The 18,760-nt window shown below is 36.5% G+C and overlaps 1 protein-coding gene across 1 annotated transcript in view; it reads right to left on the minus strand.

Moving 5' to 3' along the window:
- The window catches only part of VWA8 (von Willebrand factor A domain containing 8), a gene marked incomplete at its 5' end in the record, with an annotated part of 75,035 nt that extends 56,462 nt beyond the window's left edge, over window positions 1–18,573 (minus strand). Inside the window, 4 exons of the mRNA XM_010192860.1 lie at window positions 1,339–1,458; window positions 2,816–2,951; window positions 3,668–3,743; window positions 18,497–18,573. Coding sequence (XP_010191162.1) covers window positions 1,339–1,458; window positions 2,816–2,951; window positions 3,668–3,743; window positions 18,497–18,573 — 409 coding nt within the window. The remainder of the gene's footprint in view (window positions 1–1,338; window positions 1,459–2,815; window positions 2,952–3,667; window positions 3,744–18,496) is intronic.
- Window positions 18,574–18,760: the final 187 nt, after the last annotated feature.

An 18,760-nucleotide genomic window follows, 5' to 3' on the forward strand; every position in this document is an offset into this window, starting at 1 on the left:
GCTTAGATTAAAAGCAGAACCACCCCTATGGTTGAAAAACAAAATCAATGAAGAACCCCAAAATCTCAACCAAGCCTCTGCCACGTGGGCCAAAAGCAATGAAGCTGGAATGATCAATTTTGTTGAGAGGGTCCATGTAAGGAGGGAAATCAGGTCATGAAAAAGAAATAGGCTATACATGGGCTATACATAGGCCATATGTAGGCTATATATATAACTTGGGGCAACACAGCTGGGTGAAATTCAGACAAATGGGCCTCTGACACAGAATGCCTATTTACTGGGAAATCCATCTGAAAAACAAGCTACTATGCAATACGGAATTGGGTTTGCTCCTACTGATATGAGTACATTATTATTTCTTTTAGAATAAGCATTACAGCCAAAGCCAACAGAGAAAGACATGCAAATTAGGGTGCTTGTACATAAGTGGCTAAGCTAACATAGACAACACAGTCAGTGGAGCCTGGAGGGCTATTCTGTTGGTACCCTACATGTAGCACTGCCAAAGCCGTGCCAGAGGCCTACTCAGACTAACACTGGACTATACACACCAATGAGTTCTTCATCACTCTCCCTTATGCAATGTAAATTCTTGCTTTTGCTGTGAGATGAAGCTCTGGGGAATCTTTGTTGATATACGGAATTTTTAAGACCTACCAGGAGCTTTTTGAAATGACGCTGCTGTTGATACGAAAATCTTTGATGTGAAATTTGGACAGCCTTAACTGAAACTAGGATGAATTCAGTATCTTGTAAAATATACATATTTTAATAAGGCCTATCCCATATGGCCATGTGCATGGAGAGACCAATGAGGACTAAGAAGCACACAGAACCAAAAAAGACAGTAGCCTCCACTGCTGAGAGAAGAGGAAAGAACCATCCATCCATCTCTGATCACTTGCGCTGAAGAGGACAACACCTGGCCTGTGGCTTGTTTGATAGAGGCAATAAAGATGGTGAGTAGATGTGTTAACCACTGACATCATCTTACAGCTAGTGTTTTTGCTACATTTGTATAAAATATACACTCATCTGCAAAGATTTCTTCTATCCTTGTCTGTTGGCTGTGTTTGTCTAGACCACATAAAATAAGGCAGTTGTAACACAGATGGCTACATATAGCTGTTCAAATCAGGGCAAGTTCGGGCACTTTTATTAAGATACCAAAATTTACATGTTAGTCTTCAAGCTGAATCTCACCTTGAGTGTCTTATGTGAATCAAAGTATCAATATGCATAAGGACCCCTTCTCTCCATGAAATCTAATGAATAAAGTCAGTCATTCTATTAATCAGTTCTATTAAATATCACGATTTAATATGAATTACTTACCTAATGTGCCAAAAAAGTCATTACCCAAGAAAGGAAATCCAGGCCTATTTGCTAGTACTATCATTCTAAAATCAGGATGAACAACTATTACATTTTCTCTCCCCTCTACATAAGCATGATCTGGAAAAGAAATAAAATGTATTAATTGCATATTTAAGCTTTGTGATTATGAATGAATTAAATGAACATAATGAGATTAGAATTCATCTTAGAATTCTTCTAATCTAATTATGTTCTTAGAATTAGAACAGTTACCAAAAAAGGCTCAGTAGCTTCTTAGCATGTCATTCAACTATGAGTGTTCTAGGTTTAATTTTAAAGTTTCATAATTTTTTTCATGAAAATTTAACTGAAGTGTTTCATTTTAAAAACCAGAAATGCATTCACTGCTCTTGGGGTGCGGCCTACCCGTACTGTTTATATTTAATTTCACCAAAATGCTGATGTCAATGGTGAATAAAATGTATCTTTATATAGGTCTGATATTATCTGATCTGGGAACACAGGACTAAAATTCCTTTTGATTCAAAAAAACTGTGAGAAGCCAGAATCACAAGATTTCACACATATGAAGGCTCTGTTTCTTCAAACTGAGCCAGACTGGCTCCACTTGTTCCTTTGCAGCACATTTCCAGTGGCACACAGTGTTTGGGAATCCTTTTACCTCCCTTACAAAATTACAGTAAGAATTGAGTCCAGCTAGCAAGATATTTAAAAAATAAACCCCACCTACAGTGTATGATGAAAAGCAAAACACAAGTGTTGTGCCACGTGAGTGCTAAATGATTGCTCCACTCATACTTAAACATAGTTCCAAATACTGTTAAAAAGAAACTCCTCACATAAAGTACAATGTGTACTAACTTCAAGAGGGCATTTCGAACAGTGTCTTTCTTCAAAAATAATGAAAAATATTTAGTTCCTGCAATTCACATGAATTAAATTCCATTAACTTACAAAACACACTGATCCTTCTGGATATACTTAAATAATATAAGCATATGTCATATTTGATTAGATTAAATTCTTAACAATTCAACCTCAGATATGGTCATACCTTCAATTCCAGATCTGAGCAAATTATACCCCATTTCTCCAGATAGGCACAACCAAGATCATAATTTGGTCAACTAGAACTTTATTTGTTATGGTGAATGAGAAACAAGAGAGGTCAACTTACAGTTGGTTTTTTGGGTTTGTTTGGTTGTTTTTGGTTGAGGGGATACCTGGGGGGAGTGGGATGGGGGTTTTTTGTGGTTGCTGGGTTTTTATAATTTTTCAGCAAAATTCACAAGAATGCTAATTTAAGAAAACCTTTGTGGTTACTGCAAAAGTAGTAAAGAAAAGTACTCTAAATTCTTTACTTACTAGCCTTTTAGCATCGAGTACTTTTTCTATTATTCTACTTAGTAATGTAATCATTGAAAACCAGCAGCACGTTACATTTTACTGTAAATGATCAAATCTAACTACTTACTGGCAACAATTCGTCTTCCATCTGACAAAACCATTTCCCCACTTTCTACTAAAGTTTTTAAGATACAGGTAACATTTGTTGGTGCTTTGTCTGCCTCATCTATTACCAAGATATGTCCAAACTTCACCGCTTTTACCTAAAAGAGAAAAGAATCAAATCATCAGAACTCTCCAAAAATAACTGCAAGAAACTGCATTCCTGATTTCTCAGTCAGTAGCGGTGAGCTCTTGGTGGCACGGAGACAAGAAAGGGACTCGGAACAGGAATAAGTTTTGACCGAAATGTGGCAGAGAGGTGAGGAAGAAAGTGAGACAATAAAGGCAGGTGTTTCTGTTTCTCTGGGTTAAGGATGGAAAGGAGAAGGAGCTTCTCCTTTCTTCTGCACTAGAGAAGGAACCGAGGAGCCTGACAGAGTGAATCTGAGTCTTGACAGAGAAGTGCAAAAGCAGATTCCATCTCAACTGTCAACATGAAGCTGAAAGAACTCAAGAATGGCTGCAAGGGCTGTTTGCAGGCCAGCTTAGCAGGTGGGCTTGAGATGCTTCAAAAGAGGTGAAAAATATCACTGCATAAGTTAGAATATGTCAGGTTAACATTACTAAATTATTTTCCATACTTATTTTGTGCATGCAGTCTCCCACAACTATCATCTTATTTGGCACAGCAAACATCACAAATGTGACCTAAGTAAAAGTTAATGAAGTATTACCATACTCACTGACCATCCCATGAAAGTAATCGGATCAAAATCTTACTTGAAAGGTCAGCATGTTTAACTACTTGTTTTAAATGAAAAACATTTCCAAATAAGTCAATAATTTCCAAATACACAATTCAAGAGTTACTACTGACCAGTGGTGAATCTTCATATGTAATAAGACCATCTTTAACAGAAGGTTGTAGGGTAAGACTTTGTACAGTGGTATCCCTGGAATGTGAAAAAACAGTATTAATTCAAAATACACAGGAATTTTAGTTACAATAAAATGCAAAATGAATAAATGAAAAACTGAAGGCTCCCTTTTTCTAAGAGGAAAAAAATCTCTCTTATTTTTGTAATTCTTGAAGAACCTGAACTGAGAACAACACTGCCAGTTTAGCAGTCTAAGGCGAATATCCCTGTCTCTGCTAGGGTTTTCATGGTCACTCTCAATTTCTCATAAATTCTAGAAATTAAAACACTGAAGAGTGAATCTATATCCTTTGCACGTAAGCACATTACTACTGTTACTGCTATTTCTAGATAAACATGATTAAACTGTCATTTACATGACGAACAACAAAATGTCTCCAGAAGAACCAAACTAGAATTTGCACTATCACAGTCAAATCATTAATGTTTCAGTTGTTCTTCTCTACACATCACTGAGAAAAAAAAATAAGACTAAAAATACTCCTGTGGAATTCTAAAAATCAACTATTTTTAGTTCTAGCTAAACTATACCAGATGGAATAATTTTTACTAGCACTTGTTACATTTTATATCATGAACAGTGTAAGCTCTCAGATGCGACAGAGTTTTTTAATAGCATAGTATTTATTTTTTGAAATTCTTTTTGTGTTCAAATTGCTCAGGTTTTCTTTTTATTTCCTTCAGATTTAAAATAGTGTAATATAAAATCTGTAATGAGCCTATTCCTTAATCTGTATTAGTACCACCTACTTCACGACCACTGAACTTACAGATAAATGAAAATTCAGAAGGGTCCAGCAACAGAGATCACCACAGTGGATTTAGCTATATATATTATGTCCTTAATCTAGGGAAAACCCCTCCTGTTTCTATGACATACCTATTGAAACCTATGACAAGGTCTGTAAAACCAACCCCATTTACCTTGGGGTTCAGAGGGATCAACGAGGTAAGGAATAATTCAGAGGTGGGTGATGACAGAAGGTCCCATGACACCCACAGTTTCATAGGTGATGAGATATGAAATTCAACCCTAGGGCAAGTAGGCCATGTCATTCCTTTCCTCCTGTATTTCAAAATTTGTATTACTCTCTGTCAACAGACACAGAACTATTCACATGACAAAACCCATCAGGAAAGCCTCATTTATGCTGCGTGAGATCCACACACTGGTTGACAGGTGAGGTTGGTGACCTTTGCACTGTCTGTGAGATTTGATGCAACAAAAATCTCTTCCCTTCCACAGCCATGTTGTATAACAAAACTGTTCGCTTAAGCTAAGCTGACTCATTGTTCCAATTATCCACCTTAGCTCTATCTTTAATTTTGTAACACCTTGTAAAAAACCAACACTATTCTGATAAGCTCCATGGGTACAGGAAATCAAACACAGTACTGTTTGCAGCAAACTATTAAATGGCCAGCTTCCAATTACAATTTTCCACTGCCAGCATAACATGCACATTTCCTTTATTTGAAACTGCTGTCAGCAGGATTTCTGTCCCTAATAACTAATAATTTCTTCTTGAGGTTTAAACTTATGATTGATTCATCCCAGCGATTCCCATGCACAGGAATAAAGCATAGGGTGGGAAGAGAGATAAAAACCTGGTTAACTACTTCATCTGAACTTTAATCCAGGAAGGAAAAAGTTACAGCTCTGGGACCAGCTTCACTTCATGTAACACCATGAAATGCGGCCTGTCACAAGCAGCAACACTCACCAACATAGTTACATTCATATTGTATTCACTTGCAACATTTAAGTTTTTAAACCACTAAGATAAGCAGTAGCATTAATCTATTATCTTAGAAATTCTACCATGAACATTCTATTTAAAAAACCTTTTATTGTCATCCTGCTTGTGTACCCATTTTTACACTGGGCAGAGAAATCAATAATGGATCCAAAAATAACACTAAACCGACTTCTGTTTCTTGAACACAGATTATTTAGAGACTAAAGTCTCAGCCTACCTTCATTACCAGTTATTATTTCTGGTTCAAGCCTATACAGTTGCAGATATAGAATAATTTTCAAATATGTAAACCAAACCCTAAAACATATGAGGGCACAGTCACAGGTTACTAATTTGTTTAGAAATAATTAATGGAAAAATGTTCTAAGGAATTAATCCAAGGAGAAAAGAGGGAAGGATCTGTCAAACCTGAACTGTAATCTCTTTAAAGTAATAGAAAGGTGAGAAAATGGGAGGATCTAAGGAAAGCATAGGCCATGAATAAGGTAAAAGAAGATGATGCATTACGGGAAGCTTTACAGATCATAAATTTGCACTTAGCAGCCAATGCGTGAAAAAAAAAATAAAGTGAACAGAGCATGGCAGGAAAGGAAGAATTCCAGGGGTGGCAGGGATGGGCACAGGTGATGATGGAAGAAAAGACACAAATGTCAAATGGCATTTTACTGTAACACAAAATAGTGTATTCTGCTTTCGGTGAGCTAGTTAATCCTCTGGCTCTGCAGAGATTACTTACAAATACCTGATATGGAATACTAACTTGTGCTTAGTATCACCAGCAGCCCACAGAAATTCTCAGGATGATCTCATTCTTCAGAGAAGACTGAATTACTATATCTTCGGGGGAAATAAACACTAGAAGAGTTTACAATTTACTTAAGCACTACTGTAATAGTTGCATAAATCAGAAAAAATTGTAGAAGGTATCAAGATGAAAGACCAAGTGACATCCTAAATCTAGCTTCTAACTTTTTTTTTTTCTTATTTTATTTGTGGTTCCCCCTTTTCTGCTACTTTGTTGTTATTCAGCCCTAACAATTTAAGGAAATATTTCCGGGGATTGCAATGTACTATAGGAGCTAAATAAACAGCCAAATATTAATTCCACTGGCTTGATGACATATGTGAATGCAAAACTCCTGTACTTCCTTAGGCTATTACATTCAGCCATGTATGTAAGAATGATTTTGCCAGGGTTAGTAAAGATAAATGTTATTTTCCTTTCAGAATCATAAGCTATGCAATAAGGTGTCAGTAATTTCTGTGCTTCAGAAACCCAACATGACCTACACACAGTAGAGAATGGCTAAAAATAGTTTGCCTTCTTGGGGTTTTTTTCTTCTTGAATTTCCACTTTGTAATGAATTATGTAAATGTAAAGACATTGAAATACAGAATAAAAGAAAAATGTTAAGCCTGAAATATTTCTGAACAATACGGTATGCAGATTTTCCTAAATGTAAAATATGTCTGGCACTCAAAACATTAGGCTTTAGAATTTCACTCCCACAGGAAAAGAACTAAAAACTGTAATTCATGTTCACTTATTAATATTTGCATCTTAATATTAACTAGGGTCTAACAAAGACACGAATATCAAAACCTCCTAATTTCATCACATTTGGTACCCAAGATGAAAATAGTTCTGACACAAAGAAGCAAGACTGTGGGAATGTGGCAGTGAGCGAGAAAAGCTGTCTGACATGCTGTCATCCTACTCAACTGAACTGATTTGTCTTCTCCTGATTGTGAAAGAAAAATGTGAAAAGCTCACTTGATGTCTTTCCTAAGAATGTATTTTATTTTTATCAAGCCATCCTCACCAGCTCTCCATAAAAAAAGAAAGAAAGAAAGAAAATTATCTGCTACTGAAACTCAGCAACTCCTCTGACAGTACCACTCAATTCATAGTAGGACTTCTGAGAATTCTTTTGATGTTTTTTTGTTTATTAGTGCACATCAATGCCTTTTATTTATTTTTTGCTACTGGTGCATTATTTACCCTAAAGGCAGCTTTTTCTGAAGTCTACAGACGTACTCGAACAGATTAGTCTGTGATAGTTACTATTTCTTTGACAGCAATGCCTTCTTTCCGAGGAAGAAATTTCCATCAATCACAGAGGCTGTTCAGTCCATTCTGTCCCTGTCAGTTTTCAAGATTTACCCAAATTCTATTAAATAACTGAATTTAAAAAATTATTCTCTCAAGACAGGAGAGGAATTGCACCTGACAGCTATTTCATTGTTTAGAACAGAACTCTCCCCTACACAAATCCAGTCACTGCGGTCGGTATTTCTTATTCCATTCACGGGAGACAGAAACTTCTTCCCAGGCTCTTTTCAAATGAACATTGGGAGTTGTTTGGAAGAGCTGAATACCTCTATCAATAGACCTCAAAACAGGGCAGGATGGGAGGCAAAGATGGAAATAAAGTATATCTCCAAGCATCTGGGAAGCTGAAACTAGCCAGGAGCAAAATTAAGGAAGAAAGGAGAACGATGCTCCTCCTCTCCTGAAGTTTGTGTTAGTTCATCTGGGGGACTATCTGGCTGAAAGATGCTTCCTTAGAGAAATTAAATCAATGCATGAAATTCTTCATTTAAAATGTTAATGCTAACTATAGGACACACCTGCAAATATTCATTGTATGTTTTGTCATTTGTCCTCCCCAGAACATTGAAATGTAAACACCAAAACAGAATTTGATCCACTGTATAATTTACTTATTATCAACTAACTCAAGAAAAGGGAAACATATTCCAATGTTTTATTTTAAGACTTGAGTCCCCAAGGAGGCTTATGCCCAAATACAGGACACAGTGTCAGGACCTCAGTTAATATTACAAACATCCACATTCACTGGAATTACTTTATCTTGACAAATGCTGAAGAATACTGCTCTGGCTTTTGTGTGTAAAAAAAAGGCACTGAGGCAAAAAGGGTAAGAGAATACCTATGGAAGGCAACCTTGTGTTTTCAGGGTTGTGCACATGGTAACAATGCTAGAAAAAACAGACTCAGGTTTGGCCATCCTTATATTCTTCAAATTGAACTTCAAGGTAGTTGAAAGGAAAAATCAGAGGCACAGAATGTATTGCTCTAATAATTGCTATTCTTAATTTCTGCAAGGTATCTATCTATATAAATACCTATGTACATAGATATGTGTATATTCTTAATTACATTTCAATCAGATGTGAATATGCCCATCTGCTGTGACCTGATTTGAAGGGTATTTGAAAAATAATTAGGCCAAGGGCCATTTGAAGCTGTTAATTGGTTAGCTAATCCACTCATAGATTATCCTGATGAAAAGTACGCAATCTTAGCACAGAGAGAGAATACACACAACTTTGACATTTACAAATTAATTTATTTAGCCAACCTATCATGCAGCCACTGCATTGCATGGTCCGACTTCTATGCCTAGGAAATTCTGAAATATCTGAAAAGCCAGCCAGCTTTCTCTTTTCTATGTTAAAAAGACACTGTAAAGCCTTTTTGACTTAATCTGTATGCACTGATAATTAAATCCCCGTTTTTTTTTCCTGCTAGGCTATTACAGCTACTCAGCAGGACATGTATTTGTTTAAAATCCAAGAAATTATTTGGACTATAAAGGTATTCATTACTCAGTATGACTGTGGGTGACAGAACAAAGGCCAAAGGGAATTATATGTTTAATTCGGGTTATATGCTTAAATCAAGTTACAGAATTACTTATACGTGATCCATCTTTCAAAACAAGATGCAGCATTTTCACATAATTTAACAACATAAGAAGTTCACTCACTCTAATCGTAAAATCTGTAAATGAAGAAACATGACACCCTACAGCTCCCCTTATGGTGTATAAGAATATATTTCACTGAGTAAACAGCAAGAACCTGTTACCTCACCTCTAGAGGAAAATGAAACAATAGGGTATTCTAACCTGAGCTATTTCTCTGTAACAGCCACACAGCAGGATATTCAAGCTGAATTTAATCTACAAAAAGACAAATGAAGTACCTCTCTAACACCTGGAATGTGACAATAGCAGAGCCAGTCAGCCAGTGTATGAAAAACTGACACTGGAAAAGGAGACCACGAGGTTGCATGAACTCTTGGAAGCTTTGCATTGCAGCTCTGTATCAATTGAAATTAAGGAAAGGGGAAAAAACAAGAAGAGTAAAAAAAACCCAACCCATAAAGACACCTATCTTATGTTAGCTAGTACATTCAGTGCTTCACAACATAAATCTTTATAACAAGAATATGTCATCTTACTGTTTATTTCCAAACCTGAGCTGCGTAATGAATAAAGCACATACTATAAGCTTACTGCATAACATGAAAAGAAAACATCCTAGATACATACATTCATGACTCAAAATCATCAGGAAAAATTACCTAGCTTTTTTTTTTTGTGGCTGCCAATATACAAACACACATTCAGTGGATTCCTCTAATAACCCAGTGCAGCTTAAGAGCACTTGTTTCAACAACAGTCCACTACAGAGACAGTTTTTAGAGTTGTTCATTTTTATAAACAGACCTGTAGAGCTATATTGCATTTAAATTGTTTTACATGGCCCTATATTCTTTCAAGAGAAGATAAAAAATGGAATTCGGAGAACAAGTATAATACTCCATATTCCTATGGAGTATTGTAAAGTACAATATAATACTCCATTTCTACACTGGGGAAACTGCATCAGTAGACAAGGGAAGAGCTATGGATGTCATCTATCTGGATTTCTGCAAGGCCTTTGACATGGTCCCCCACAGCATCCTTCTCTCTAAGTTGGAGAGGTATGGATTTGATGGTTGAACTGTTAAGTGGATAAGTAATTGGCTGGATGGTTGCATTCAGAGAGTAGTGGTCAATGGCTCAGTGTCCAGATGGAAGACAGTGACAAGTGGTGTCCCTCAAGGGTCTATACTGGGACCAATGCTGTTTAATATCTTCATTAATGATACTGACTGCGGGACTGAGTGCACCCTCAGCAAGTTCGCTGATGACACCAAGCTGGGTGGTGAGGTTCATGTGCCAGAGGGAAGGGATGCTATCCAGAGGGACCTGGACAAGCTGGAGAAGTGGGCCCAGGTGAACCTCATGAGGTTCAACAAGGCCAAGTGCAGAATCTTGCACCTGGGTCAGAACAATCCTCATTACCAAAACAAGCTAAGAGATGATGTGCTGGAAAGCAGCCCTGAGGAAAATAACTTGGAGGTACTGGTGGATGAGAAGCCGGACATGAGCGACTTGCCCAGAAGGCCAACCACATCCTGGGCTGCATCACAAGAAGTGTGGCCAGCAGGGCAAGGGAGGTGATTCTGCCCCTCTACTCTGCTCTGGTGAGACCTCACCTGGAGTACTGCACCCAGCTCTGGAGTCCCCAACACAAAAAGGACACTGAAGTGCTGGAGCGGGTCCAGAAGAGGGCCATAAAGTTGATCAAAGGGCTGGAGCCCCTCTCCTATGAAGACAGGCTGAGGGAGTTGGGGTTGTTCAGTCTGGAGAAGAGAAGACTCCAGGGGGACCTTATAGCGACCTTCCAATACCTGAAAGGTGCCTATAAGAAAGCTGGGGAAGAGCTGTTCACTAGGGCATGTAGTGATAGGACAAGGGGTAATGGTTTTAAACCAGAAAACGGTAGATTTAGGTTGGATATTAGGAAGAAGTTCTTCAATATGAGGGTGGTAGATCACTGGAACAAGTTGCCCAGAGAGGTAGTGGAGGCCCCATCCCTGGAGATATTCAAGGTCAGGCTTGATGGGGGACTGAGCAACCTGATCTGGTAACACTGTCCCTGCTCACTGTAGGGGGGTTGGAACAGATGATCTTTACAGCTCCCTTCCAATCCAATGCATTCTAAGATTCTATGATAATTGTACATTATCAGGTGCACATCTGTGTCATAGGCAAAGGAAGTTACTCCTTCTGAAACAACTTTTTAAATTAGAATTTAAGAAATCTGAAGTCAATAAAGCTGAAAGGGTAGTTTTAAATGATCTCAATAGGGAAAACAGGTAATTAGATTTTATACTGATTACATGTGCTGAAAAAGAGGAAAAGGAAATTAACATCTAAAGATTAATGGACAGTTTGTAGTAAGTATTGCTTGTAGGAAAAAAAACTCACTTTCCCACCACAAATCCCTCCATTAATTTGATTGTTAAAGATCACAGCAAAATTACATTTATTTTAAAAAGGATAACATATGTAAACTCAGTTAAATTTTGGACGAAAAGATCATCAGATCACTGTAATTTATTAGGGTACTAGAAAAGGCACAACACAAAACGTAGTAGGTATTTTAAATGAACCCTGTAGCACGTTTCCCAATCATTAATCACTAGAATAAACACAGTAACTTCAACAGGAAGATGCAATACTGTAGGTAAATTCTTTGAAAGGAAATGTAACGTTAGGAAAAATGGAGTAAGGTAGTGTAGTATCTTCTAAAATAACAGTAAGATTATCAGATAGCAAAGTGAATTTCTAGAGCTGTTATTATTCTGATGACAGTGGTGAAATATCAAATTTACAACAAAACCAAACTGCTATAGCATGTACGTTAATAGCCAGAAAAGTGGAAAAGACGTTATCTCAACTTGTAAGAAAAGATATTACATGCAGAATTAAGACTTGAAATCGCTAATTTAGAGGCACAAACCCTTTTATTAATAAGCTAAAGAAGAAAACTTCCTACATTCTCTATTTTCATGAAAAGGTATCAAATCATATTAATAAGCAGTTTCAATCTTTTCGACCTTTCAGAGAAGATCTCTCGTACACCGCAAAACACTTCTCTCTTTTCCTCATGTGACTTCATGATGATAATAAACTAAGTTCCTGGAAGATTATTTTCTTGATACATAGGAAGAGAGCATTTGAACAAAACTAATGGTTTCATATCTTTTGCAGATTCACTGGGGCTCTGAGAAGCAGAAAATCCATTCATAAGCCATCAATAAATTATTGATGTAGATTACACTGCAGTCTACTCATCAAAAGCTTCTGTTTCTGTAAGTGATGGTGATGTTCTTGCCCAACTAAAGAATTGCAGTTCTACACACTGAAGATGTCAGGGTTGAGGTTGATGAGTTTTACTTATGATGACTTTAGGGGACACATCTGTAGTAGCTCAGAGGGGTTCTGACCTCCCACTCATTGAGGGTAACCAAGTTCCCATTGCAATGGAAAGGCTCAGTACTTTTAATTCCTGAATATTTTGAATTGTGTAGAGGAATGCCTGTGACAGACACTCTGTAGAGGAGATGGTGGGCTGCAATTTTTGCATTTCCTATGGCTGATCTATAGCTGACACAGCATGAAGCCAGAAAACCACACAGAGAAATTTCTGCTTAACAATTGCTGATTATTTACACTCATATCATAACAACAAAGAAATGTTTTAGATGTTATCAAACTTAATCTCCTTACACAAAATGTTCTTATTTTCCTTGTTCTGAAAACAATGATGAGTTTGAAGCTGCTTCTGAATTCCCTCAGGTTCAACTACTGTTCCACACTGACACATTTGGGTGTCAGCTAAGGACAATGCAAAGGGACTTCCTACAAGGAACAACCACTGTTGGATTATCTAATTTTATGAAGATAAGATAAACTAATTTTTAACTTTTTAATTTTTTTTTCTATTGAACAGTTTTGGTTTAGCAAGACATGTTGCTACAACATACCGAGAATAGGAGCTAGCTGGGTTCATCCAGCTGCTACCTTGCAGAAATTGTTGGTAAATCACAGATTCACCAAGTGGCTGAGGTTGGAAGGTGCCTCTTGGAGGTCATCTGGTCCAACCCCTTGCTCAAGCAGGGCCACCTATGACCAGGACCAGGACTGGGTCCACACAGCTTTTGAATAACTCAAAAATCAAGGACTGTAATGCATACCAAACTTTACAAAGAAGGAACTGACACAGAAAATGAAAATTGTGCCTTCCTGACCCATGCAGATGTGCTGCTTGGAACACAGACCTTCTTTCCACCATTAGTTTTTCTTACAGACAGAAAGGATTTTGCTTGCGATCAGAGCAATCAGGAGAACAACTTATGATGGCAGATACTAATTTCAGAGGGTTGCTGTTGCCAGTTGCTCTTTTTGGCTATGTGACTTAAAGCCAACCCAACCCCAGCAGAACAGAGGTAGCAGCTTTCACAGGTCCTGAGTTGACGCTGTGTGTTCTCCACAGTATTTTTCCAGCTCTCTTTGGCTGGATTTCAAATGAGAATAAATTATATGTAAATATTATTTCCTTTATTTAAACTCATGTATTAAAGACTAGAACTGTATTTCAATGAAAGCTGAGCTAACACTATATGACTCCAAAAACTAAGTATATATTAATCCAAATATAAAACCATGTAAAACCGAGTGCCCCATTTATACTAGCAGAAACTACTGTAAGAAGTGGGTCACTGAATTTCATATCTTCCTAGTCAAAACCTAAGTTTTTAGAAAACTTTGTTACAAGTCTTTTCACAATCCAAACCAAAAAGAAAGGAAAAAAGAAGTAAAAGGAAAAAAGGAAAAAAAAAAGAAAAAAATAAGAAAGAAGAAAAAAGGAATCAAATCAAGACTGCATTGGAAACAAAAGGATAAATACTGTAGTTCCATAATACAAAAATAGTAACTTCAAGAAGAAGAAATCATTGTCATTAAAATTTAAAAAGGAGCTTGGCAGTATGACTTAATTACTAATAGATGCAAACCTACATGTTTAACTGACAGGTAAAGGACATTTTACTCCAGCAAAACCATTCTTTATGTGCAATTAGTTACTAATTTGATGATAAGAGAAGTAAAATTAATCTTTCTTTCTTTGATCACATCAAAGGAGCCAACAGTCTGAAGTCCATAATACTTTCTTCTGACATTTTTATGTAGGAGAGCTGGAAGCTTACATTTTTATATTTATCTATTACACTCATCAGTGCTGAGGTTTTTATAGTCTTAACAGGGCACATGTTCTTGCCCGAGTTCTCTCTAAAGCTTTAACTTTTTTTTTCTTCCTTCTCTGGAGTTTAAAGCAAGATATTACCAGTTTCCATGAAAAACATGAAATTTGTTTTACAGATCTGCAATTTAGTCCACCAAATTTGGCTTCAGATTTCTGCACAGAACCACTGGCAATTTCTTTCCATGTGATTCACACGAGAGACGGCAAAAATAATAACAGCAAGGTTCATAAAATGTTGAGGCTTTACAGTGTTCACACACTTAGGAGCAACACAAATACTTGACTATGTTACATTTATTTGGAGGACATAAAAGTTTCTAAATCATCCAATGTGTATTTAATTTCTATACAGAACTCTTATTGGCCTGTGACTGTACAGACCTCATAGATTTTCACCTTTCTAGCAGCACCATGAATGCATGCTCAAGGTGAAAACAATAAAACACTAAAATTTAATATTAGGCAAAACAGCACTGTCATATGTTCTGTTATGTGTAGCTGGTGTCCTGGGTGCACAAAATTGAGGGGTAAACAAAATTTCTGATTTCTCTGCTGAAAATTATTATTGTATGAAAGGAGTGACTGGGAAACTCAAGCCAATGCAAACTCTTCCTTAAACACTGAAGAGGAGATGGATGCTTCATAAACCTTTATGTCCTATGGACAGGCTGTGCAGAGCCTACCCCAAATTAACTATTTCTGAAAGAGCCCTATAACCTCACAATTAATGTGATGAGAGAGTCGGCCAACTCCTGATCAACTCCTAACATTAGGAAGTATGTAAGAGGAAGTAGCCAACTTTTTGAATAATTTCTAAGCAAACATTTTTCTTAAATGCTTTCCTTATTAAACCTAATCACAGCTTTCAGTTAAGATTTTTAGTTTTATAGCCTCAAAATTATTTACAAAACTTAACAGTTTAAAGAAAATAAAACCTCTCAATGAGGTGCTGTAAGAAAGGTTAAGAATAAGGATTTATAATCTCCATAAGCAACCTAAACCTTAAGGTCAGGCTGACCCATCCATGTGAATCAGTGGTAGAGCAAGTTAATACAGATGTCAGAAAGGATGTTTATAGAAAAGTACTCCCTTTTTTCTGTCTTCTGTCTCCTCTCATCATCTTACGGTATAAGACACAAAATGTGAGACTTTAAAATTACTCCTGGTAATAGCTCATTGTCTCTAAGGCAAATATTACCTGCTTGAATGTAACTGAATATATGTCGTGCTAGATCAGCAGAACTCCTTATACTAAAAACTCCCCAAAAACCAAGAACCCAAATAAAAGAAACCCAACAAAAAAATCACCACCCTAACCAAACAACCAATAACCAAAACCAACCCAGATTTAATAGCATTTTTAGTTCTTTTATGTTCCTGTTTGCTGGCAAAAGGGGTGAGGTATTCTTCTATAAAAGACCTACATTAATTACATTGCATAACAAAATGTACCATACTACATCATGATGTATTTCCCTCTTATTTACCTCACAAGCTGTTGAAAGTAAACATTGGTGGGATTTTTTCCTGATTTTGGCACTTCAATATTTTTAAAAAAGAGGTTCTGAAAAATGACAGATTCATAAATCAGAATACTTCTGAAATTCAGTCTAATTATTTTTGTCTACTATTTATTCACTACTTTTACTTATTACATAACACGACATTTTAATAAATATAAATTAATAAATATTAATTTTAAAGGTCTTCTTACAGTTTTCTCCACACCAGCAGTTTCTTCTCTGGTTATACCTTAATTCTGGCCACCAAGAAGGACATTTTATAGCTAAGGATATATCTCTCTACTCCAGGACTGATACGAATCAGCTGCAACACAGTCAGTATTGGCACTACTATACTTACAAGCATACTACTTCTTTAAAGGTAGTTATATGAAGTCGATATGGGCAAGTTCAAGAACTCCTGATGTCGTCAGCCATTTTCTTACATATCTGCTACCTCACCAGAAACTCAAGAGCCCCAGGATACAAGGCTGACAAGTACACACACAAATTTTCAGGGAGACTACCTGAAGTGGAACTAAAGAGTCTGCAGCCCAAATTCCAAGGACGAATGAGGTACCATCTGTCAGACACATTTCTGAAAGGGCAGAGAATGTCCACCTTCATCCAATACTGAATCGCCTCCACATTTTCCATTAAAAAAGCATTAATATTAGTCCTTTCCCTTACAAAGTAATCAACTAAAATGCATGCTTTGAATGTTCAATTTCTCAAGATCTCTAATTCAGGTATAAAAGCACCATTAAAAGTATGATATTTAGGAATACTTTCCTGTTGGCATGTTTAACAGTATTGATGGTACCTAGCTAGGAAACCTGCAGAAACACCAAGGGCTATCAAAGATGAAGTGCCCATTCTAGCATAGTTTCTAATGAAATACATCGATGCCATAAGCTACTGACTCCATTTCTTCCCACAACATACCTAAAAGCTTATTAGTAAACTGTTCTGTGGTTTTTTACAAACTTCCTCTTATATTGTTTTGCAATCCAAACGTGTGCACTAACAATAACACAATCCTTGTTTAAATGCCCTATAAAGTTTACCAAAGTATTATATGGACTGAGTTCATAACAAAATATTTCAAAATACCGCCCAGAAAATAGAAATCTCTGATATTTCTACATTCAGGAATTATTTTTGGAGAACTGCATAGGACTGCTTATCATTTTCTACTTAAATTTATCTGTAAACCCTATAACCATAAACAGTGCTTTACAGAGCCTATAAAAGCTTGTCTTGACTAAACAAAAAGGCACTTTTTGTTTTCCTAGCAATGCATCAACTAGCATGTTGTAACTAATACATTCTACAGCCCCATCATCACCCCAAACATTGTGCTCATACAACATTCTCCTGAACTACCTGAATTTATGTTACTCTTCTGCTTGACCAGACCTCACTGGAGAACAACTTTTCAGACACACACACACAGTGAAAGACAAAAATACTGTAGTATTTCGTGAAATAATTAGTATCTGCAAAAATGATAGTGTATTTTATCCAGGAGAAGTGAGTGGCTGATCCAAGCAGAGAAGACAGCAGAAAAGATAACACAATGTTGAAAGTAGCAAGTCACAGAAGTGGTATTTCACAAAGAAGTGACAGAAGACGGAGAGGTAGCATAAAAGAAAACAGCAATAGAAAAGTGATGAGGCAGAGCTACCCAAGTATCAGGATTACAAGGACAAGACATTTGAAGACAAAACGCTGGGGGAGAAAGTGAGAGAGAAAGTGCTACAGAGACTGTGTCGTTAAAGGGCAAAATACCAAAGATGTATGTTTTTATCAGCACTATTTAAAAAACAGTGATTATGCATAGAGACAGGGTGAGGAAGCTAGGGAGCTGAAGTCAAGAGAGGTAAAGATTAGAAATGAAGCTGAAAAATGAGGCAGTTCAATTGGAACTAAGTCTGCTAGACATATTCAGTCTTTATTTCAATTTATTGATTTAAAGTTCATGTCATAAAAAGCAGGCAGATAATTTGATATTATTTCAGCTTTTGAATTGTTTTCAATTAATCTGTTGTCTTGAAGTCCATTTTTTAGCTTGCATATGAAAAAAAATAATTTTCTAGTCCGAATGTTTACAGATGAGAAAGAAATACATGTGCTATAGCTGGAGTGCAAAAGGAAAACATCAAAAAGTCTTTACTATGTAAAATGTTTCTTGTATGATAAGTGATATATTCAAACAAGCATCTTTGAACTTTTCCCCTCGCACAATACCTCATGCTTAGGGAAATCTCTCCAGAACTGACAGCAAAATATTACTCTCTTCTTGAGCATGATTTGACATCAGTACACTCTTACATTAACCAATGTGATTGCATTAAATTCTTGTACTCACTGCTCAACCCTGTCAGCTTACTGCTTCTGCCTATAAAACAGATACATTTCTATGGTCTGTGTGCCATCTACCATACTAAGGTGTTCAAATAACAGGAACAAATTAAACTTCAGAAACATGGGAAATCAAGTTATATACGCAAAATACGGAAATGTAACACATTCTTACCTATGCAGCTGTAAATACTCTCTGGGCCTGTTTAAAAGGTGAAGGAATCTGTCAACAATCTTGTTTTTCCCAACACCCTGCAGTAAATAAATAAAATATTAACACATAATACAGATGTACACATTTGAGAGTTATAAACAAAGAAAAGATAACTTTCCAAAATTGCTAAAATACTCCTCATATTCCTTTATAGGCAAATACAACTTCAATCCACATCAAAGAATTCTGAACACAATTTGATTTTATATATATATATAAAATTTA

This window comes from Mesitornis unicolor, unplaced genomic scaffold (genome assembly GCF_000695765.1).
Source record: "Mesitornis unicolor isolate BGI_N332 unplaced genomic scaffold, ASM69576v1 scaffold13809, whole genome shotgun sequence".
Taxonomy (NCBI): Eukaryota; Metazoa; Chordata; class Aves; order Mesitornithiformes; family Mesitornithidae; genus Mesitornis; species Mesitornis unicolor.